Genomic DNA, 23,780 nt, shown 5'->3' with positions numbered 1-23,780 from the left:
TTATTTCGATTGTTATCTCACATTTTATTTCTTGTTAAGATAGTATTTAAATTAAAAAAATGTTTTCGCAAATAAAATAAAACGTAAAAACATAAATAATAAATTAATACAGTATATACAGTACTGTATAAATTTATTACAATTAGATATGATTTAAAAGTAGAATATTTCATTTTCTATAAAAAGATAAGTTTTAAACTTATTATTTTATATATTCGAAAAAATGATATAGAATTATCAATGACAACGAATTTAAAACTAGTTCGCTGCACTATATTGCGATGCCTCTAGCCAGCGGTAGAATTCGTGGCCAACCTTCAGCAAGATGGTAGGGGCAAGATGGGGTACTCCATCTTGCCCCTACCATCTTGCCCAAGTGCACGTTGGGCGTCTTGCCCCAACGTGCACTTTTCACACTGACTGCAAACACGGGTCAACTTTATTTCAAAACTAAACAATTTCGGTCTTAAAGGTTACTTCGAATACCATAATATCTTCATCTAAAAGGTAATGTAAAAGTTCGCAATGATGCTTACTTTGTAGAAACTTTGTAGCGGGCGTAAAATTAGATGAAGTATTGCCGAAACGTGGAAAACTGTCTTACTTCCAAACAAAGAGAGCGATTCGGACGTTCTCTCGTCCGGTGATCCCTTTTGAGGTAGACATTTAGTTCCCCAAATAACAGCTAGATGAAAGCGCGTTAACCGCGAAAAAACAGACGTCCCCGTCTTACCCCATGGCCCCATCTTGCACCACCTTCCCCTATTATTATTATTTTAAATCACACACCATTCTAGAGTAAAATTTACAAAAATTTTCATGAAAATCTGGCATTTTTGGAGAGTTTTCCACTTTAAAGACCTAAATTTTCTGTGGCGTTTTCTGCAAAATTTACATAATTTTTGCATCTAAGATTAATATTACAAAATTCACACTTTAAATGGAGAGATAATGGGGGCCTTGTGTATCTCCAGCAAGGTCGGACTTATTGACGATTTTACTCGTTATTAGCATTTGTTTTTTTTTTATAAAACCCGTCCCTACCCTCAAAATTGATCATTTTGTATTTTATAATAGTTAAAAATATTTAAAAAATTTTAATAATAAAATGTAATAGCAGACGGCTCCACCAAATCCAAGACGAGTTGCTTAACTTTTCCGGCAAAAGATAAAAATTCGTGGCATCAAATTTTATATTATTAATTATTATAAAATGGCGAAAAGATGAATTTTGAGAGTATAGACGATTTTTATAATACATTTTAAATGCTAATAACACGACACGTCACCCCCATAATCTCCCCATCACCTTGATCTTCAAACACGAAAATTTAACAGCATGTATGCCCTTAATACACAAACTTCCCTGCAAAATTTCAAAAATTTTCGCCCAAGGACATGTGAGTTATTAAGCTTCAAAGTGGGCGAACAAAATCGTGGGCCCCACACTTACCCGCTAACACTACCATCCGTACAGGAAAAACGCCCAAATTTTTTGCATTTTCAACTTGTTGAACGTTTTTGGGTTCACGAGGTTCAAAAATGTAAACATTTGGGGGTCATTTTTTGATCTATGGCCATGCTTTCCCTGTGTTATATATAACAGAGGGATTATAAAATTCGAACATATAACTTCATAAATATGAAAAATATAAAATATCCTTGAAATTTATTCATTTATTTTCTTTATTATACGAGGAATTTCTAAGAAAAATTCGTCTAAAATGTCATTAACATCTGTTAATCAGCAAGGGACTTTTATCATAAGCAGATGTCAAGAGACTTTTTTAGATGGTGTTACACAATACAGGTACTTAAAATTAATTATAAAACTGTAAAAATCTTTAGAAAAATTCATTTTTATTAAAAAAAATTCTACATTTTATGTATTTTTTGGAGGAAAAAATAGCTTTATTTTACATCCAAAAGTGTCTGGCTCAGGAACTTCCAGTTGAATTTTTTCAAATTTTTCGACTTGTTTCGCACGTTTTAAATCGTCAAAATAATCTAAAATAATATTTAAAACGAAATATTAACTAAATAATAATAATTAGAGGAGGAAAAATAATATAAATTCACACTCTGAAAGGTTGTAAAGTGAGGAAATTATTTTTTAAAAAATCACTTTCTACTAAAGCAAAAAAATGTTTTCTGAATAATTTTCCTCAACTGGTAGATCGCATTCTACCGCGTGTGACGTAAATCAACGATAAATAAAACCGTAAACTAATTATTAGTGACGATTTCGGGCACTAGATGGAGCTTTGTATTGCTATAGATCCGTTTCGTGCCTAATGTGGAGTTTAAAAAATATATTTTTTTAAATGGCTGTGTGCATTTGGCTAAGGTTGTTTCCAGTAAAACACGTGCATATAAGTTACGTCACATTTTGGTTTATTCCCACGTATTAATTACGTCATTGGTTGTAATTAAGTGGAACCATATGCAGCAAGAATCTTACAGTTGGCATAGAGTATCAACACTTAAAGCCAGGAACATTTTTGTATATTTTTCTTGATTTTTAAGTAATAAAAAATGAAAAAAATGGTGCAAAAAATGATTATTATTGTTTAATTCTCTTATATTTCAAGGTTTTTCACTTGTTGCATACCTTTTAAAGATGTCCATTTCAGTGAATTTTTTAAATTTATAATTCACTATTTTTCATCTTTTGACTTATTAAAAAAAACACTAAAAATGTACGAAAATAACCAAATAAACTAATTATTTTTACTAAAAATTAATCGAAACTCTGTACAAGAAGGAGTAAAACGTTCGCTCTCAACAGTAGATCCTTCAGCATTTTCTGAACTTTTAACCGGTAAAAAAGTTAATTTGAAATTAAATCTCAATATTTTTACTGAGAAAATCGCATGTTTCCGTGTTTAGCTTTCATTAATACGTGTAAAATCTGGTGAGATGCTTGTTTACATTAAGTAAAAGTGACTTTTCAACTGTGTCTATCTCCCAATCTATAGAGTAAACAAGAGAGAATCTTCGTTGTATATTTTTTCTACATATTTAAGCTGTAATTTGCGTCTATCGGCTGTATTCCTCCGTAATGAAAAGGGTGTTAGTGCGTGTGACGTAGCGTAACACGACACTCCTTTGTTTTCTGTATTGAAGTGCAGACGAGGTGAAAGAAGATGCGAATGCGGAACTACACTTCTTTAATCGAGGTGTGACATTAATGAGACATCCTGTAGCGTCCAAATTATTTCGTCATCATTCATATGCCATTCTAATTAAGTATTGACGTCACCCGGAGAGTGTGGGAATAATGGGGCTATCCCCTCTCCTCTTCTAATCATCTTCAATTTGTTAATTTGCTCATCTAGTTGACAACTTCTCGTCCTTGTAAAGCATCGATGAACAATTAAGTTCTGTCCACATTCTTTCTTAACCTTCGTAACACCAGTTTATTTACAGGACAGTAAGTACAATAAGTAATTGGGCTATTATAGAGAAGAACCATCTTTGAAAAAAAAAAAACAAAGGAGGGTTACGCTTAACTGACGGCGATCGATAGAACACCATTAAAATGTAACCGTAACCTCGAGTCTTTTTGCCAGTTTATGCGAGATATTATGTAGTGTTACGCGTGTTTACGTCTTGGCATCCTTCTCATTTTGCTATAAATGAGTTACTGTGTGCTAAAATGAGTTAGAATTTGACATTTAATGAATAGAATCTGTATCTTGTCTCACTTTTTGCTTCTCGCCTGTTATATATAACAGAGAGAAAGTATGGCGATGGCTCAACAAATAACCCCCAAGACTTTGAAATACAGAAAAATTTTGGGCTTTTTTCCTGTACATATGAGACGCAAGTGTGTGTGGACACGATTTTGTTTATCCACTTTAAAGCTTAATAATTCTTGTGCCTTTTGTCGAAATTTTCTGAAATTTTGCAGGGAGATTTATGTATTAGGGGAAAATGTTTCCAGAAATTTTCAGGAATATCGGAAAATTGGTTCGGAAGATATGATCCATCCGTTAATATCTCCCAAACAATATGAAGATTTAAAAGTAATAGTAACAATTATTAGGGATGAAAACACGTAAAGAATGCCAGAAAGTTCAGCAACAACGTTGCCAGCTTTTTAAACTAGTTTTTATCTCGAATATATTGTTTAAAATCTTTAAATTTTAAAGCGAAATTGCGATAAACAATGCTTCAATACCGCTGGCATAAACGATAATAGATTTACACTATTGAAACAGAAAAGTTTTCACTATCGTGTCCGTGACGTCAGAATACAAACGTTACATCTTTCAGAGCGTGACGTAAGAATGAAAAGTTTACACTGTTGAAACTGACCTCAACAATGTAAAAATCGGGACTTTAACAATGGAAAACTTACGTTGCTGACGTCAGCGACTATCGCAGCGACACCAACGATGCATACTAGTCACAAGTGAATGAGATAACAATGCAAATTGAGTTTGCATTGTTGTGACGTTCAGAAAAGCGCAAAACTCCCGCACTTTTTCGTGTCAAAGGGTCGTTTTGGCTGAATGAAACGCACGAAATTCTTTTTTCTTTTTATTGACTAGCATTGGCACGAAATTCTACTTTAGTAATAAAGATACAGAGAGCATCATTGGAGCATATCATTCGATGCATGGTTACACTTTGGCATGATTTAGTTCCGAATCAGCAGAAATTATCTTAACAGCTGCTATCATCTTGTAATTTTACGCTTTATTTATTCCATTTTCCTACGATAATTTTACAAGAATGGCTCCAAATTTCTATATTCTAAGCATAAAAATAACCTTATTATATATTTAAATCACTGCAAAGCTTGCATTGTTGCAGAGGTAGAGAGAGTTTAGTGTTACAAGTCGATGTTTATTATATACTTTAACCTTATTCCTGTAACATCGTTTTCTTTGGCAAGGTTTCAGGTAATCTCGCACGTCTCGTTCGCATAATTACATATTTATCAATTTATTTATGCAATAAAGAGCAAAAACAGACGGAACAAATATCGGTTTTATTAATAAATTTTATTTGTAGTTAGCCTCGTCTTTGAAATGTCTACGAAAACTGCCTGGATGAATGCCAAATATCCGTGTCTTCTCGTAGATTATCACGAGATTCGAAGGAAGTAGCCTACTACCCGAACCACGTGACCTCTTCGGGTGTCTCTCCTAAGCGTTAGTCGTACACCAGACAAGGATATAGTTTTGCTCCTCCACAGCGACTAAAAAAGGTAAGTTCCTTCGTTAACCTTTCGATTTACCTGCTTTTCCCTCGTGTTTAAGTATGGTGGACGACATCTTTTGCTCGGTTTCGTAGCAAATGCACCCCCCCCCGTAGAGCCGAGTGAAGTTAGAATTATTCTGTAAAGTTACAATAAATGCAGTCTTCTTTACTGAAAAGTATCGATTTCTCTGACGTAACACTACTTAATCATTGTTTAATTAACTACTTTCATTACTTTCCTCTCCCTTCCAGACATTTTCTAGAGCAAGTGTGCAGTCGTATAACTTTGAAAGGAAGTATTAATTACCGATTGCACTTCCCGAGTAATTTTAATCGCTATTTTCTAATTTTATAACTAGTTTTGTGACGTAAACACTCTATCCAAGTAGCACAGTAGTGTATCATAAGCGTATAGAAACCTTCACTTCTCTATACAAAAACTCGTCTGCAATCGGAAAGTGATGAATGCATAACTCGATAAAGGGGGTCGAAGTAGTTGTGAGGAGAATATAAACTATGTTTATCTCTGTGGGAGTGGCACGTGGTGGTTTTTGGAAGACTCTGATAGGAAAAAATACCAAGACTTATCTCTCTGTGCATATGGAATGGTCAGGTCAAGTTATGCTTCCATGTATAATGTAATGGTTTCTTATGCTCGTTCAACTGTTTCGATTGTTAATGGCGATTTTACAATTAGAGAAACTTGTGTTGTGTTTAGTACACATATTATACAATAGTCTGTTCCTGTTTTCTATTATAGAAACTAACATTTTAACTCGAATACTGAGTTCTAAGTTCAACGCTATGGGAGATTTTTAAATAGAAATTTCAGTGTTTCGTGTGTGTTGCGCGTGTTTAATGACATACTTTTAAAATTAAATAATTTTTGAATAAAATTGTATTTTTCTACATCATATATTTATATATAAATCCTACATTACTTCTAGTTTGAATTAAAGTAGGATGTTAAAGTTATAAATTCTGTACCAACTTGATACCATATAAATTCTATTATAATGCCTGTTGCTATTGTAATAACAATAGTTCATAACTCTGGGTGTGAACTCTTAGCAGTTCTAAGCTCTGTAGAGTTGTGGATCCAATAACAATTGTGAACACTATTCAAAATTTGGATCTGATAACAATTCTCAATTCATTATACCCGAAAACCTGGTAACTCCATACAAATCATAGGATAAAAAGTGAGATCATCACAATATATGATAAACAATCGACATTTTATATGACGAAAGCTTGAAAAATGTAAATTTTGGCGATTTCGGAGTTTCAAAATCTCAACAATACGTGACGAGACCGGATTAGAACACCGGAAATTCATATTGTATGTACAGTTCCAACCGGAAACCAACCGAAATTATCTTTCGAAATGTTTTTATGATACATTTAATTCAATTTAAAGTGGAGCACGTAAACGTCTCTTACGACATCCGAGTTACGAATGGGGTTAGAGCTTTGCTAGTCGTTAAACACGTTTAACTAGTTACGGGGGGGGAGTGAACCGAACGTAATTAATAAACTAAACGGGGGACGAGGTATAAGCGTACGAATTAACTCATAGTCTTTAATTATATTCGAGGCCGGCCGTAGAAAATGCTACACTTTCACCAATTTTCGTTAATCACTCACTAATTTTGCATGCAATTATTCCCTTCGATGACCTTGGAACACACTCGATACATCAGCAACCGCCAATTAGTCGTTGCGTCACGTTTTCTGTTGTGTGACGATCGAAGTCGACCTCTTGTCTATCTTCCTCCTGTCAGCCAGACTTTGGCTCCAGCGAAAGGGGAGCCAAGCCGGTCTCCATCCCCCGCCGAAATCATTTTTTGCAGCTTCAAAAGTATTGAATGGAGAAGGAAACCCCGCAATTCGATAGAGAAAAGTTTCAATTAATTTCTTTGACGGAAGCCATATTTGTTTGTAAAAAGTTCATATTAGTTTTATTCGGAAAATTCGCATGAATTCTCGTTCGTGTTCGTTATTTCAAGATGCGAGTAACCAGGATGAACCCTTAACAGTTCTGAGCTCCGTATGTGTATGAACCCACAGCAGTTCTAAACTCTGTATGGGTGTGAATCCTGAGCAGTTCTAAGCTCTATATGAGCATGAACCCTGGGCTATTTTAGGCTCTGCACGGGTGTGAACCTTGAGGAAAATATGCCCGCAAGTTGCGAAAAAGCAGCGATTATTAGAGAAGCAACAAGACGGTGAGGTGATCAAAATCTCTAAATTTAAGCACAAAAATGTACTTTAAAACTATAAGAAAATGTGTTCTATTGTAAAAAACGTCTGTCCAGATTGAAAAAATACGCATTAAAGTCGACGAAAGCAGCAAAAAACATCCAAAAATTGCATCGAAAATGCTATAATGCGCCGAGATCATTCATCAAAATGTCGCTTTAAAGTGCTGGTAATTTTAATATTTCAAAGCAAATTTTGATATCCTGCTACAAATTAATATAATTTGTCATTGTTTCGGCTCTTAACGCGTAATTATTATATGAAGTAGCGTAGTAAATGGCAATTTCAGGGCGTTGTTGTATATAATATAAATTACGAGAATATTATTCATGGAGCGGATAATAAGTAAAGTTAATTTACGAGTTTGAATAATTCATTGATAAAATCATATTCCATTCAGGAAATTAATTTCATTCTTATTAAGATTAGTAATTAACGAGCCCACATACGAGACGTACACCTTCATCAATCATCTCCTCTAGCGCAAACAATTCGATTCATCCCGCGCTCCGCTAGGGGTAATTTTGGCGCACGGAGCGCTCGATTCGTCGAGGGATTAATCGATTTATCGAATTATTTGCTTTCGTCACGCAATTCCCTTCCTGTAGATGCGTTCTCATCCGAAAAAATGACACGTAACCTTGCTTGTCGTGTGAGGGATGCGAACAGTTACGAAATATTCTCGGAGCTCGTTACGCATTTATGTTACTCTACCCACTCCTTGCTTTAATCTATGACCCTTTGTCAGTGTAAAAACAGTCCTATCCCTCGCCTTTGACCCCTTGCAGATGCAAAAGTATCTGTTTACACCAGTGAAACGGGTGTTCGTAACCTTCGTAACGCTCTTAAAACCGTAATTTTCGCGTAACGAAGAGCAGAATATCGCCATTATTTACGAGAGCTATTTAATTTTGAGGTGAGGGATGAAGAATTCAAGGGTGCTTCACAGTTTTCGTCAGGATCCACGAAACTTTGGAGGTAGAAGCTGACAAAAATTACGATATTTTCGAGTTGAAAGTTAATTTCGGGGGTGGTGAATAGATTTATGAGTGTTTCCAATTGTTTTTCGTGAGCTGAGGGCCCCTGGAAAGTAGTAAATAACGTGGCTAGCTCGAAGAAAATTGGTGAAAGTAGGTAAACTGAAAGTAGAATCCCTCTTCACGTTTACAGTCACTGAACTGTAAATACGAGGAGAGGGATTCTAAAATGTCTGGTGACACTTTAATTGTTAAGTATCACGTGCAGGATGACTATTTTAGAGTTACGAAGCACTTCATTTGTTAAAGTACATACTACACAAGGGGAAAGCCTACTTGTTCCAAGCTCATTAGTTTTGGGGTACTTCCTTTATAAAGTCTTACTTGAAGCATCATTTACAGAGTAATTGTTCTTTAATAAACTTTTACACAACTTCAATGACGCTTCACACTGAAGCGAAAACAAGGACTTCTTTAGTGTTAAAAAATTTGAAAAATTCCTTGGAAAATTGGTGCATAAACACTCCAAATGTTAAGAGTATTAATGACTTTAAGTGTATTATCGACCCTTAGTAAGAATGGTTTGCCACTTAATTTGTGAGGTAGAGGTGCCCTCGTGTATTAATTGTTCGCGTGTGAAGTGTTCTTACGAAGGGGAGAGTGTAAACAGGTGACACTTGTGTGAATCACGTGAGAATCGACACCGAACGAATCTGATCCCATGTGGTTTAGCATCAGCGCCAAAATTGATATAGAAGAAAAAGGAAGGGTGGGAACCAATTACGTCTGCATTGCCCTCCCGTTTTGCGCTCTTTTGGCTTCCATTCAAACAAACCGTAGTGCCAGACGTTCAGACAGACAATCAAACGGGTCAATTCGCGTTTGTAACTTCTAAATATACCTCCATTCATATCGAATTTCTTCGTTTCATAATTCGAAACTAAGTTTCTACATCAATTTGTGGACATTTTTGTCGTCGTTACGTTAAAAATTAGAAATTTTCACTCGAAATTGTTCCTCTTCGTAACGTTACGGGCCTATTTTAAGCCAAAAATCGAGAAAGAAAAACTTAATTAAGCATCGAGATGCACGCCTTACGTAACACGGATCGATTAGAGTTGGTTAACCTTCCCCTTTAACTGCATTATTTCTAGTTACGCTTCATGAGTAAGCACATAATTACACGCATTCAACAGATAATTGAAGTAGACGTAACCAATGCCCTACATTATTAGTAACATCTTTTGTATATACAGAAGATTCTTCGGTGTATGGAGAAAAAAAACGTAACGTTACGCGTCCTCATTGCGTAACTTTCAACTATCTTTTGCTATTCGTAAAGGTTACATATCCGTTCGACGTGCCTTTATTTATTTGAATAAGATAACCCCGGGTGAAGTTGCCACATTCTAAATTTATTAATTGAACGTTATATATATTTATATATAACTTATACACTACCCGAGGTTATCGCCGTTACTCTTTATGATTTTTTGATAGGATGTTTGTCAATTCGATGCCCGGATAAGCGGATATAATTGTGTCAAACAGGAAGTGACGTCGTCCCTTAATTAGACACTAGTTTCTTTAACACGAGACACAAACAATGGGGCACAAAACAGCGCCATTTCTAACTCTAGTAGCGTAGGATGATCAATTGAATTATTACAATTGCAATTTTTAGAATGCTGCAATTTCCTATTTACAATTTAATTCTCACCCCTCCAATTATTTTCTTGTTAAGAAAATTATTTCATGTTTTTTCGACGAAATTTCTGTTGAAAAGCGATATTTTTTCGGCTTAAATCGGGATTTTTTATTGTCTTTCTTTTCTAATATGACCCACGAAACTGTAACCACCCTACGTACGACCACCCCACAAACTCATAAAAAGTTCAATACCGTATACTCCAACTATATATAAAATGCAACCGTGCCTACTCCAACTGGGGCATTCGAGCGCTTGTATGGGGCCTGGGGTAGCGTTGGCACTTGTTTCTTCAGCGGGCCCCTTTTTACCATTTCTGTTTCTGTAACGTGTGGAATGCTTAGTTAAAAATACATTAATTCGCAGGGTAGGAACCACTAAGTTGGCTCTGGTTGACTCCCTCATAACGGGCCCTGACTGAACTATCCATAAAACTATAAAAGGTTTGTTTTTTACCCATATAAATGGCCCACCAATGGCCGAGTGGATAAAAACCATCCAATATCAGTCGCGGGTTTACACCCGTAACGGCACGTGTCGTTTTCCGAGTTTTCTTTACGTGTTTATACATAAAGTTTCTATGAGAAACTGGCCCACATTTATGTATAAACACTTGGCGGATCGCCCAGTGCTTGCCGGGAGACTTTCTACGCCAAACTGGCCCCATTTAGGTGTTAAGCATGCGAAGAAAACAAAAAAATGTAACGTGACATTGTCGGAGTGCGAACTTGCGACTAATCATGCCATCTGTATTAGAAAAGTTGACCAAAATTCTGTGTTATCGCTCGAAAGTACATACACTTGCCATATTTTTTACATGGCTAAGGTAATGGACACTGTTGTAAGTCTAAAAAGAAAAGTCCAAGAAGTGTAATAAATCAGTCTGGTCTGACGTCACGTAAGGCGATTAGTGTTAAAGAATTTTCCCGCTGGCAGTTACAAAACAGATTAACAAAACTCGAATGTTAATATAATATATTTACTTTTATAAAAGGATGTTGTTTCTGAAAACACGACTGTGTTATCTGCTTGGCTACAGATTGTGTAATTTCGGGTTTGTTTACTTCACTCTTTCAATTAATAACGGATTTTTATAAATGTTTGTGTACTTTGTAATGAAAGTAAGAAAGTGGAAGATCCTTATAATGAAACGTGCCCAGTCGTCGAATGGATAAAATCTAACACTGGTAGTTAGTCGTGGGTTCGCGCCCTAAATACTGCTTGTTGGTCGCGGGTTTTCGCCTAACAAAACCGCCAAACTCTGGTATTTGGTCGCGTGTTTACACCCGAGTTACGTTACGTGGAGTTTTGCGGGTTTTTCTCCACCTAAACAATGGCCAGTTTCTCGTAGAAAGTCCTCCCAAGTGGCATCCCTTTGGTAGGATTGATCATGTGTTGCCTTTCCGCATCCCACCGAACCAAACTTACAAGGAAACGATTCGAAATATAACACTGTACAAGAGGCCCCCTAATTCAAAATTGCCTGGGCGCCCATGAATCTATAACGCTCCACTGAGTGTTGCAATGTGTTCGCAGTGGTACTGCACGTTGCTGATCATCATCCAAAAGAAGTTAACTCAGTAGTTCTACTTGGAACAAACACACGCCTGGTTATAGATGGAATTCCTCCGAAAACTATGAGAAATTCGAAAAACCCTCCCCTGCATCCACTTTGCAAACATTTAGCACCCCCTCCCATCTTCTATTTGTTAGATTTTGGCTCAATTGGCGTGATTTATGTTGAATCCGAGTATTGTTTATTATTATTTTCGAGAAGTTAAACATAGCCCGAGGATTTTTTTCGAGGGGGGGTCAAAACGACACACGCAATCGGATGCATTATCGAAAGGAGCCGAGTACCTCGTGCTGTGCCAAAACGTTTCGACAGCGCGACACGTTTAAAATTATGTCACGGCTTATTTATAAAACTGTAAATGTGGAAATTCCGATACATCATTGTCTTTCCTCCTCCCTCTTTATTAATACGTGTCTATAATGGAGGGAAGATACCCCACTTCGTCCGATGTGGCAAGGTATGGATTTTTATCTAGTAATGATGATTTTGTATTGACTTATCTCTTTGGTATTAAACCTGTGTCATCTTTCCCTCACTCGCAGATAAGATGTAGTCGTTTTATATCGTCCTTCCCGAAATCTTAAGCGTAATTCGGGAAAGGTGGCCCATTTTTTTTAAATCCTATTTTAGTGAAAAATTTGTGATTTTTTTTTTTCTTTTCTATTTTTAAGTGTAAAGTAGGTGTTAAAATTCATCGAATTTGCTTATCCTTCATGCATTCTGCTAAAAGAATGCTAAGACTTTCAAGTAGGTCTCGAGCTATTTTATTTCAAACCAGAATGCAACGTTATGTAAATTTTTTTCTTCTACCTCCCCCCTTGGCTCTGCCAACTTTTGTCATTCAATCCAAATCTCGCGAGAATAGAAGCACGTGAGAATATTTAAACCCCGTTCGTCCTCCTCCCCTTCATTCTTTGGAAGTTACTTAGGGTTTAAGTTACTTTCGTTAATTAAATCTCAAGGTTTTTTGCTGCTATTTTTAAACATTTTTTAAGTAAGCCCCGAGTGATTAGAGAAAACAAAAGAAAATATTTTAAAGAGGATTTTAAAAGACAAACGACGTGGAACTAAAAATGGCTACTTACTTGGCACGTCTTGCCATCTGTCGTCGAAATTCTAAATTATTTATTGCATGTTTTTTAATGGGTTAATTCAAATTTAAGTAAAAAAAACTGACAAAATGTAAATTGCATTGAGCAATTGAAAATATACAAAAGCAGTGTTGAGCGGTTCGGATGACGAAAAAGCATAATGCTGAGTATTTCAGAAGAATGTCAAGCACGCACTGCGCTTGCCTTTCAGAAAATAGAGGCACCCACTAGCCTTTCAGAAGATTGTTAAGCACGCGTTGTGCTTGTCTTTCAGAAGATAGAAGCGTGCATCGTGATGCGCCTTTCAGAAAATACAAAAGCACGCACTATGCTGAGCATTTCAGAAGCTATAGAAGTATATGCACCCTGCGCAACCTTTCAGAAGATATAGAAGCAGTGGCTGTGCCAAACCTTTTAACCTTTCAGAAGATATAGAAGCAGTGGCTGTGCCGAACCTTTTAACCTTTCAGAAGATACAGAGGCACGAATTTTACCATGCCTTTCAGAACATTTATATATTTTGAAAGGCTCCATATAACACACTAAACAACAATTTATGTTAGGCCTAAACACATCAGAAAAGGCAAAGAAAAAAACAAATTTTTTTGATTAATTTTTCTACAAAATTTCTTCCTTTTCTACAATTGTAAGTTTTATTTTAAAGTGTTAAACAAACCAAATTTTACTAAATATTAAACGTTGAACTTTGACATGCGAAAGGTGCACGTATTACGTTTTAAATGACGTAAAATAAACGTCGAACAGCTCGACAAACGTCAAAATGTAGACTATATAAAGCCCGCTTATAACGTATTTAAAGAGAAAATGGTATTTGTCGAGTAAACAAACTTTCAATTCATAAAAATTAATGACTCGTTTAAAAGGTAAATCTTGATCTTGATTCTCCCCGGGGTTTAAAATGTAAATTAACTTCAAACTTCCACTTTCACACGCCATTTCCCTCTGGCTTCTCCACGTGAAACACTTTAAAAAGCACGAAACTTTCCAACATATTTTGATTGTTTCGCCATTTTTACATTTAGCCCTATGTAAGGTCGATTGAGTTCGCGTGTCGTGTATATATGTTTTCCAACCGGTAGATCCCGTACTACATTTTTAATATTACTGTCTATAACTTGCCAGAAAAGGATGCCAATTAGACTGTGTTAAATGCCTTCTAATTCGGGTGTTTAGCATTAGGAATTAATAAAAATACAGTTAAATCGATCGTCATTTCGCGTGTCAAAGGTTCAATATTTAGTAAAATTTGGTTTATTTAATACTTTAAAATGAAACTTACAATTGTAGAAAAGGAGGAAATTTTGTAAAGAAAAATTGTAGAAAATTTGACCCTTGACCCCGAATTAAATGTAAATAAAAGTCAGACATATAAATTAGTCTGGATTTCTTCAGGAAGATTCGATATGATGTAATCAATGAAGCTTACGGGGTCAATCGATACGGCTCGTCTACTAAACCAGAAGGGATGTCTCCTTACAAGAAATATGTGGAAACTAATTGAATCTTTCATATCTCTAATGGCAGCTGCTGAAGATTTTGTTAGTTCTATTTGGGTTTTGGCCCACTACATATTAATTCTTTGTATGGATTTACTTAATTCAACGAGAGTTTCGGTAAGTTCCAGGTGAAATTTACTTATTTATACAAAGATTCACTCTGCTTTCCTGAAGGGATTCGAGTACTTCGGCGCGAGATATAAAGATCTAGGACCATAGGAATTTGTGATTTAGAACAGTTCATAAATCACCGCCATCGTCGTCATTACTTGTATCAATACGTAATCAATTCTCTTGAAAGTGTAGAAAACAAGCATAACTTCTTGCTTGAAGAAGCTGGATTTTCAGGGGGTGGAGTGCCAGATATGTCGCCCCTCAATTTCCACTCGATTCCTGTACAACGAGCCTTTTGTGCCTTAGTAAATGGTTAAGTAGATACCTTTAGACGTAGTGATTAAATCCCTACATAAAGAGCTTTCAGGAGGCTGGGGCTTCCTGAAAGACTTATTGTAAAGGCCGCATCATCTTCAATTTAAGAAAATTTTTATTTATTCGCGTGATTCACAATCAAAATTACGCGTTATTCTTTGTATCCCCAGTTGTTCTTCCTGTAAGAGATGCATTGACCATTTACAAAACTAATTCACTACAATTATGGCCTTTTCAGATTGAAACAAAATGGCGGATCAGAAACCATCGGAACCAAATGCTAAATCACCAATGCTGAGTAATTTGAGATATTCGCGAGCTGGATCGCTAAGAAAGGTAAACAATTTCAATCTTGACATGGAAATTTTATTGAAAATTGTAATTTTAATATCTTGATGCAGGTCCTGAAATGGATAAGAGTCAATTTGCTCCTAGTCCTGACCATCATAGGAGTTCTGTTAGGAATACTCATAGGTTTTCTAGCTCGTTTGAGTGACTACAGCGAAAAGACCGCCATGTTAGTCTTATTCCCGGGAGACATATTGATGAGCATGTTGAAAATGTTGATTCTACCACTTATCATATCTTCTATGATTTCGGGTAAGTTTATCTTTCGTATATAATTCTATGCTCACGTTATTAATTGCGAATACTGTACATGAATATACTATACTTGCAGGATTGGCTCAGTTGGATGCAAAATCCAGTGGTAAAATGGGTTATCGAGCTTTACTATATTATTTCGCGACCACCATCTTTGCTGCCATCGTTGGTATCATTTTGGTAACGTCTATTCATCCCGGTGATCCCGCCATTAAGGAGCAAGTCCACGTGGAAGAAGAACAAACATCCGTGACTGTTTCTACTTTAGATTCCTTCCTGGATCTTATCAGGTGAGCATCATCTTCTGAAACTTCCTGTAAGCAGAAAAGACACTAACACTTTCTTTTTCAGGAATTTGTTTCCAGATAATTTGCTCCAAGCTTGCTTCCAGTCTGCTCACACAACGTACAAAGAGGTTAACGTGACAAAGGATAACATGACCGAAATTAAAGAAAAGGCCATTATAGTCTACAGAGATGGAACCAACGTTATGGGTAAATCATCATTAAAATAGTAAAAATGTTTTAATGGTTTTATTTAAAATAGCAAAACTCAAACTTTTTTTGCAGGTTTAATCGTATTTTGCGTGGCTTTTGGCATAATTGCGGGTCAGATGGGTCACGATGGAGAGTTAATGGTGCAATTTTTCGTGGTACTTAATGACATCATCATGAGGATCGTTGGCTTAGTTATGTGGTAAGTTATTAACTGAATTAAATTTATCATCGGGATTTTATCATCTAGGACGGTGGTTCTCATCTTTTTTGAATAGTGGCGCGCACGAGTTTTGGTGGCACGTGTAGGGGCGAAGATGCCACTTTAAAAGACGTTTTTTACGCAAATAATATTAAGTAGGCAATAAACTAACATTTTAAAGTGAATTTTTGAAATGTTCTGCTATTTTTATGAAAAATTTGTTGTGCAGTGCTTTGCGAGCACTGATAGCACACCTCACAAAGCACTGGTGTTCTACTACGCACTGAAACACATCAATTAAGAAGATAATCCTAATTCTAATTTAATTTCCAAGGTATTCTCCTATCGGTATCATGTTTTTGATCATCGGGAAGATCATGCTTATCAAGGATTTAGCTACTACTGCTAATGCGCTAGGACTTTATATGGTTACGGTTATCACGGGACTCATCATCCACGCGTGCATCACCCTTCCGCTGCTTTATTTCGTCTTCACTAGAAAGAACCCACTCACATTCTTCCGAGGAATGCTGCAAGCTTGGATTACAGCTTTGGGTACCGCTTCCAGGTGAGTTCTTGACACCAGACGTTTTTACAGGTGTGCCATAGAAAAACTCACGTTTCATTTACTATTTATATGCATAGTGCCGCCACTCTGCCAGTTACATTCCAGTGTTTGGAGGAGAACAACAAGATTGACAAGCGTGTAACGCGTTTCGTACTACCAGTGGGTGCCACAGTCAACATGGATGGCACAGCTCTATATGAAGCTGTGGCTTCTATTTTCATAGCCCAGATGAACGATGTACCATTGGATCCTGGTAAAATTATCGCAGTCAGGTAAGTCCACGAATTCTCTCCATTTTAACATCCCTAGTCGTATAATTAGTATATGTGGCTTTTGTGGCAGTACTGTACTTATCTATTGATTACACACATCGGGTGACTTCCTGGCAAAAGTTCAATAGATAATTCCGAGTGCAATGTTTAATAACGTTTATTGTTGCGAGCTCGATCGACTTGTCAACGGAGTTTGGCAGAAAATTTAAATTAGACCAGTGCGAGTTACGTCACACAGAGGATGTGAAGCGAACGCGCGAGCACCGGAAAAAATTATCGATTAAATGTGTTACCACGAAACGAGTTAAATCATTCGTGACGGCAAGAAAATTAATAAAATTAATTTCTAAAAATTCGAAAACGTTCGATCGATTGGCATAATTTTTCTTACACTTGATGATAAAGGAAGGACGTAACCACCAGTATGTAACCATAAGTGGTTCCGGTTCCTTTTTGTTAATTTGAACACTTTATAAAAATGGCTATTAAATGATAACATGAAAATTAGGTTTAAATTAGCTTTAAAAAATCTCTAATCTATGGCACATTATTTGTAACACTCGAAACACGATTTGTTTGTCCTAAAGTACAAGTAATTCACATAAGAATTCATTAACCACACGCCCACTAACTTGTATCGAAAGCTGTATTTGCTTGTGCATGAGGATCCGGATTCGATTACCATCACGAAAATGAAACCACGATCTCATTTACACTTTCTATACTTGGATACCTAAAGATTAAAAGACGAAATACGTCATGTATTGCCTCGACACTGTACAAAACACAACGAATCATCTGAGCTTAATCGCATGGCTCAGCGATTTGCTGCTTGGAAAGTGTCGATTATATTGGCAACATTTACAACTACTTCAAATTCAAATTTCGATTTTTCGGTCAAAAATAAAATGAAGTGTATTTAGCGAATTTAAACGATAAAAATCTTGGCATGACTTATTTATTGATGACAATCGATGGAGGAGAACATCTCGATGAATGACAATCTTTTTATGCAAATTTGGAGGAGGTCTGAGCGTTTAGTCTAATGTATTCAAACAACTTAATGACTCGACGTTTGCATGTATTTAGTAAGCATCAGAAGATCTTTTTTAAAACAAAAATCATTAAATCAGAGAGGTTTTCTTTTTTTGTTTTTTGCAAAATATAGTTTTTTCTTCTTACCAATTCTGGTTTTTCCGCCCTCTCAAAAACCGCTTCGACTTAAAAATCGATTAGATACGAGCCATTTGTAATTAAAGATAATAAACTAATCGAGGTTCCATTAACTTGCAAATCATTTTATTCTTTAAAGAATAAAGTAAAAGATGTCGATTTATGGTTTCCCCCTTTTTACTTTATTCTCCTGAATATAAATCGAACCATTTGCATGATTATCAAGTGGCTTATTCTTTGCTATCTGAGATTTTTAATCGTGTGTTATATGAGAAATTACTTAATCGATAGCTGAAAAAAAATATATTCTACCTTCGAAAAAAACATTTTAATAAGATTTATCCATTTAATAAACGTATATTAATAGATTGTTTCCGTTGATTTGTATTTTTCGATGCTCTGGACGAACCGGGATCGAAAGTTCCCCAAGAATTTTTGGGGGTGGATACGTTGAATCCTTCTCGTTACCCTGCTCCCTCATTGTGGGCCTGGCCGAGAGATGGGTATGGTTAAAAAGCCTTCTGAATGCCCTAACGAGGCCTTTCAATAATACCTATTACGAAATAGTCCAAAAAAGTGATTTGTACCCACTTTTCTATATCTAAATACTATCGAGAAATAATAAATTTATTCTGCAATTCGAATGGAAATCGAACTCGCTATCGAGGGCGTCTACAAGGAGGAGCCAAGAGAAGTTTTGCAGCAATGGTAAAAAAATTACATAACAGTAAATTTATGTTAATAGTCATCACGAACCAACTACGATCCGCAAGCACCGAGATGACCCCCTACTTCATCTTATATGGGACATTTTACACAGATCTTAAGTCATATACAGGTGCTGTAGTGTTCGAAAGACTACATTTTGTGAGATAAATGGAGTTTTTGCGTGTTTTTATTCATTCTCACGAAAGTAGATGAAGATAATATAAGTAGAAACAAACTATTTTTTAGAGAATCGACCGATTCTTATATTTTTTTTCACTTTCCCGATGCATCTTATGATTTATTGAAACTGTTATTTTATCATAAACAGAACTTTTTATCATACGAACATACAGGTGCTGTACTCTTGTATTTATCGCTAAACATTTAAATATTCTCCTACCTTCTATATCGAGTCCTTATTTTACAGGTTTTAATAAATAGTATCGGATAAAATCTCCTATCCCATAGTTTATTTAGTTATAATTTCCAAATTTATCTTAAAGTTTGGATCCACGTTAATTAAGTACGAAACTGTTTATCCAAGCCTGTCTACATAATAAAAATGGATTTATCTATTCTGTTTATCTGTTTTCCTTCAGGATAAACGTATGTTTTATGTATATTTATGCCGTAGAAGTTTTCTATATTATAATACTGTATATATATTTTCAGTCTCACAGCTACAGCAGCTAGTATCGGTGCAGCCAGTGTACCCAGTGCCGGTTTGGTGACCATGATGCTGGTGTTAACCGCTCTAGGACTGCCAGTGGACGACATCGCTATGATTCTTAGCGTGGATTGGTTGTTGTAAGTAGTAGGATCTCTAAACAATGCAATTGTTTGAGTAGTGTTACGTCATCTCACGCTCAAACTGTCGTTGCAGGGATCGACTTCGAACATCCGTCAACGTAGTAGGTGACGCATTCGGAGCAGGGATCGTTTATCATTTGTCTAAATCAGAATTGGATCAGATAGATGCCGAATATCAAGCTCGCTTGGAACAGGAATTGGCCGAGATAGGACCCATCCGAAAGTTATCCATCGCTGCCAAACGAACTCTGGTTGGAAGCTGCAAACGCAAAGGAGACGGAAGTTCTTTTGAGGAAACGAACGACACCAACATTTAAAATGGCGGCTTTTTGTACAAATAATCCTCCACAATACGATTCTAGACCAGGGTGCACGTGACACGATAATAATATTCGCTTTGCATGATGTTACCCCATTGAAGACGTCATCGGGATGACTCCAAAAATCGATTATCCGTTAAGAAACGTTATATTAATTTCAAAAAATAATATAATCGCTTATTAACGGATAATTTTTATTATTTTATCCATACAAAAACTTGTTAAAAAACGAAAAACAAACAAAAAAAAAAAAAAAAAAAAAAAACATACGTATTTCTCTATCGTTGATCGAGCGTGTACATGCTTCAAAAAGTATATTTATATTTAACACCGACATTTTTACATTAAAAAATCATTTATTTTTATGAAAAGATTATATATAATATATTTTAAAATGAAATTTAACTAAATCAGTAAATGAAAAAAACAAAAAAAAAATATTTTCTATATCGATTATTTTTACGAGGATTTTAAGATTCGTCTTCGGAATCGGATTTCTATCAGGCAGAGTTAAAAGCTCGGAAAAAAATAATCGGGTTACGGACTTAATTTCCGAATTTTTCGCCCTTGCAACTGCAAAAATTCACATAAAACGTAACTGGTGAATGGTAGAAATCCGTTTCCGCCATATTGGAACGAAGAGTTTCAACAAAGAAGGGATCAAAGTTGTTATTCGATCACCCTTACAAAAGACCTCCCTCATTAATTGGAGGTGTATTTTATAACTATCTAAATTGATAATATATATATATTGCCGATTTTTTAAAACATTTTTCAATTGTGTTATATTTTATCTTCGTTACTACGGATTGTTGTTACCCATCTATCGATTTCTTGTTTGATTCGCTTTGTATTATGTGTATTTTATACTTAGTACATTAAAACTAGAGTAAACTAAACTTTACATTGCCTATTCTTGTTTGCTTAATTAACTAATTAAATATTTTATGTATTATTATCCTAAATATCCACTAAACCATCGATGCTCCAAGATGAAGGATGCTACAATGTTCCGAAACGTCCATCAAATACTGAGATATTAGAAGTACTAACTTAGTCAGGCCATTCATCGGTCGAGAAAAGGCTGGCTTTCTTGGATTTCCTTCAAAAGGGCTCGGTATATCTAATCTATAGATATACCGGGCCCTATTAGCCTCTATAGAAATTCTAACGAGCAAACGAATGATTTTAGTATTAGTACTGGTGCTGCAGAGTCTTTAAAAGGATACAAAAATCAACTCATTCTACAGATATTCAAAGAAAAATGTGCTTTAAGTAACCGTTCGATATTTATAACTTCGTACAGGAGCACTGTACTTCGCATAACGGCGGTATTGACGCATTTGCGTTACTCAATATGTTGCAGTGAGACTTTCGAATTACTAAAAGTTCGTAGCACCTTCGGTAATTAGCAGAACACGAACAAGAACTTGTAAGGAAAAAAAAGAAGTCAGTAACAAGGAATCAAAAATAGAAAATTACTTAACTTAGAAAGCAAAAAGTAAGTAATTTGAAAAAACTTACAGTTTAATAGCAAGCTAACACCGTTAAAACAATCAATAAATGAATTAACCTGCATTTTATTTTAATAGACTCGATAAATTTCGATTTTTTTTTCTAAAAAAAATTGTAGAGATCTGGCAACACTTTTTACAACAATGAAATTTGACGTACCAACTTAATGGCGCCTCATTTCGTCAATGGATTGAATCTTTTCTTATAAAAACTTTTGACTTTTTTCGAAGAATTCTATCAAATTCGATTGACCGATAACCGAATTTTATTTTACCCATTTTTTTTTTTTTATCTCGAAGAAGATTTACAAGAGTTTAAAAATGGGATAGTTTATTACAGGCTAATGGATGCGGGCGGCATCGATTATTGAAAAGAAACTCGGCAACAACACGTGGCGGGAGTGACACTCGTTACAGATCTAATCGATAAAATTGCCAGAAATTACCATAATAAGAGCTGGAAGAGCGGCGATGCCGTGATAAATTATTAAATAAATGTATTTAAAACATACAAACAAAACCCGTTCGTGTGCGCTTTCACGAAAACCATCGATATCGTCAAAGTTCGTCTGAAAATTACGAATAATAAAAAAATAATTAATTTAAAGTAATTGAATTATTTTAAAAATAGTTTCTGAAATTTATCATTTTAATAAATTTAACAAATTTTATAATTAATTTAAAAAGTTTTATAATATTTTCCATCAATAAGTTGCAGTTCCTTCATTTAAATATGTATCGCATCTTTCCCTAATTTAAACGATTCATTGAAATTTGAATAATAATTAACGGTGGGATAATTTAAAATAATTTTAAAAATTTGTTTTATGTACCGGTACGAAGATATTTTTTTAAAAAATAATTACGATATTGGAATAATTAGAAATCGACACACTAGATGGCGGCACATAAGTATATTTTTTTGAATGTGTAAAACTTTTTCACTTATCATACTTTTTATAATTCTCTATAAATTATAAAGCGTATAAAAATAAAATTAAATTATTACGAAAAAATTATTTTAAAATATCAGCGCCTTCACGTGGACGTTTGTATCATTAATCTAATTTGATTAAGAATGAATTATATTTAATATTAAATCTAACTTTATTTTGGTTAAATTAATTTTTTGCTCTGTAAAAAAATATATTTAATCGAAAATAATCAATAATTTTGAAATATTAGATATCTTTACCGGATGACATAAAATTATGAATGATTAAGCGTTACAAATTTTGAAAAATTCACGTTAGGTTCGATCGTAGTTTGATTAATTTCCGTATTTTATCAAATAAAATTAAAACTTCGTCTTTTAATTGGTAACTTTTAAACGTTTGAAGTAAATTACTCGATCGATTATTCCAAGTAATTAAATTCGACTTTATTAATACCTGGCCCTATTGATAATTAACATTTCAATATTAATCATAAAAATCCAAAAATAGCGACGTCTGACGGTCGCCATCTTTAATATTATTTCAGCGTTAATCATCGAGAAATATTTCACATTCGCCGCTTATAAATTCATTCTAACAGCTTTAAATTAAGATTTTTAGAATTCGTCACGATAAGGATGACGTCAAATGGATTTTTAGATGGACATTTTTTTTTATAAACGTCAACGTCGATCTCGTTTGTAACGCGTCCAGGCCGAGACTAGACGAGACGAGCGAATAAAGCAATTCCGTACATACTTCGATTATCGTAAAATTCTTTCAATAAATTTGCTAAACGAGAAGAAAACATTTTTGTTAATTTATAAAATAGTTGCTGTATTTTTTTTTTTTTATACAAGCGTAATGGAATTTTAGTAAATTGTTTCTTGGGTAGAACAGAGATGAGCAATATATTTTAAGGTAAAAATGTTGGTTTAAATGCACAAAAATATGATTTTTAAGTCCATATTCTAAATAAAATAAATAAAAATCTGTTTTTAATTCAATAAACCTCGATATAACGAAAAAGAATGAAAGTTTGCTTCCGTCAATCAAAGCGACGCGATTCGCGACGCGCGTGACGAAAACTTTGTGAACGTCGCGTCGCGAACAACTTTTTCTCGTTTATATTATTCATTAATATACCTACTATAACTTATATGTTTAAACATTATTATTAATTTATTAGTTTCAGTATATCTCATACAATGCGTGTAAGCGACGCGACTCACGCGATGTAGCAGCGACTAATCGCTTGAGGCAAACCGTCATACGTGTACGTGACGAGATCGAACGATAATTGTATCAATTAAAGATGACAAGTGTTTCGGTTGGCGATCGGAAGCCATTTAATTGGATTACAGCTAAAGATCGTTTCCGGAATGAAAAGTGCGGCTTGTATCGATCGTG

General features: G+C 35.0%; 2 protein-coding genes across 2 annotated transcripts in view; one reads left to right on the top strand and one right to left on the bottom strand.

Moving 5' to 3' along the window:
* Nucleotides 1-23,780, bottom strand: part of LOC111639777 (protein nubbin-like) — a 42,970-nt gene that overhangs the window by 12,436 nt on the left and 6,754 nt on the right. The gene's annotated exons all lie outside the window — the stretch shown is intronic.
* Nucleotides 5,081-20,086, top strand: LOC111639774 (excitatory amino acid transporter-like). The gene is made up of 10 exons (XM_023385713.1): nucleotides 5,081-5,218; nucleotides 15,010-15,107; nucleotides 15,173-15,371; nucleotides 15,451-15,664; nucleotides 15,726-15,868; nucleotides 15,944-16,070; nucleotides 16,405-16,638; nucleotides 16,716-16,910; nucleotides 19,464-19,598; nucleotides 19,675-20,086. Exons 2-10 carry the CDS (start codon nucleotides 15,021-15,023, stop codon nucleotides 19,916-19,918), a joined length of 1,578 nt encoding a protein of 525 aa, XP_023241481.1. The 5' UTR covers nucleotides 5,081-5,218; nucleotides 15,010-15,020; the 3' UTR covers nucleotides 19,919-20,086.

The sequence above is a fragment of the Centruroides sculpturatus genome, unplaced genomic scaffold, assembly GCF_000671375.1.
Source record: "Centruroides sculpturatus isolate CEXI.00-Female unplaced genomic scaffold, Cexi_2.0 scaffold1259, whole genome shotgun sequence".
NCBI classification, from domain to species: domain Eukaryota; kingdom Metazoa; phylum Arthropoda; class Arachnida; order Scorpiones; family Buthidae; genus Centruroides; species Centruroides sculpturatus.
The sequence above is the reverse complement of the archived record's forward strand: the minus strand, read 5'-3'. Positions and strand labels throughout refer to the sequence as shown.

What these genes read in the sequence shown, in the direction of transcription:
- LOC111639774 (XM_023385713.1), top strand. Translation starts at nt 15,021, where the DNA reads ATGGCGGATCAGAAACCATCGGAACCAAATGCTAAATCACCAATGCTG. An exon ending in AGATGGAACCAACGTTATGG is followed by an intron (nt 15,869 to 15,943) that starts GTAAATCATCAT and finishes CTTTTTTTGCAG; the next exon opens with GTTTAATCGTATTTTGCGTG. An exon ending in CTTAGCGTGGATTGGTTGTT is followed by an intron (nt 19,599 to 19,674) that starts GTAAGTAGTAGG and finishes CTGTCGTTGCAG; the next exon opens with GGATCGACTTCGAACATCCG.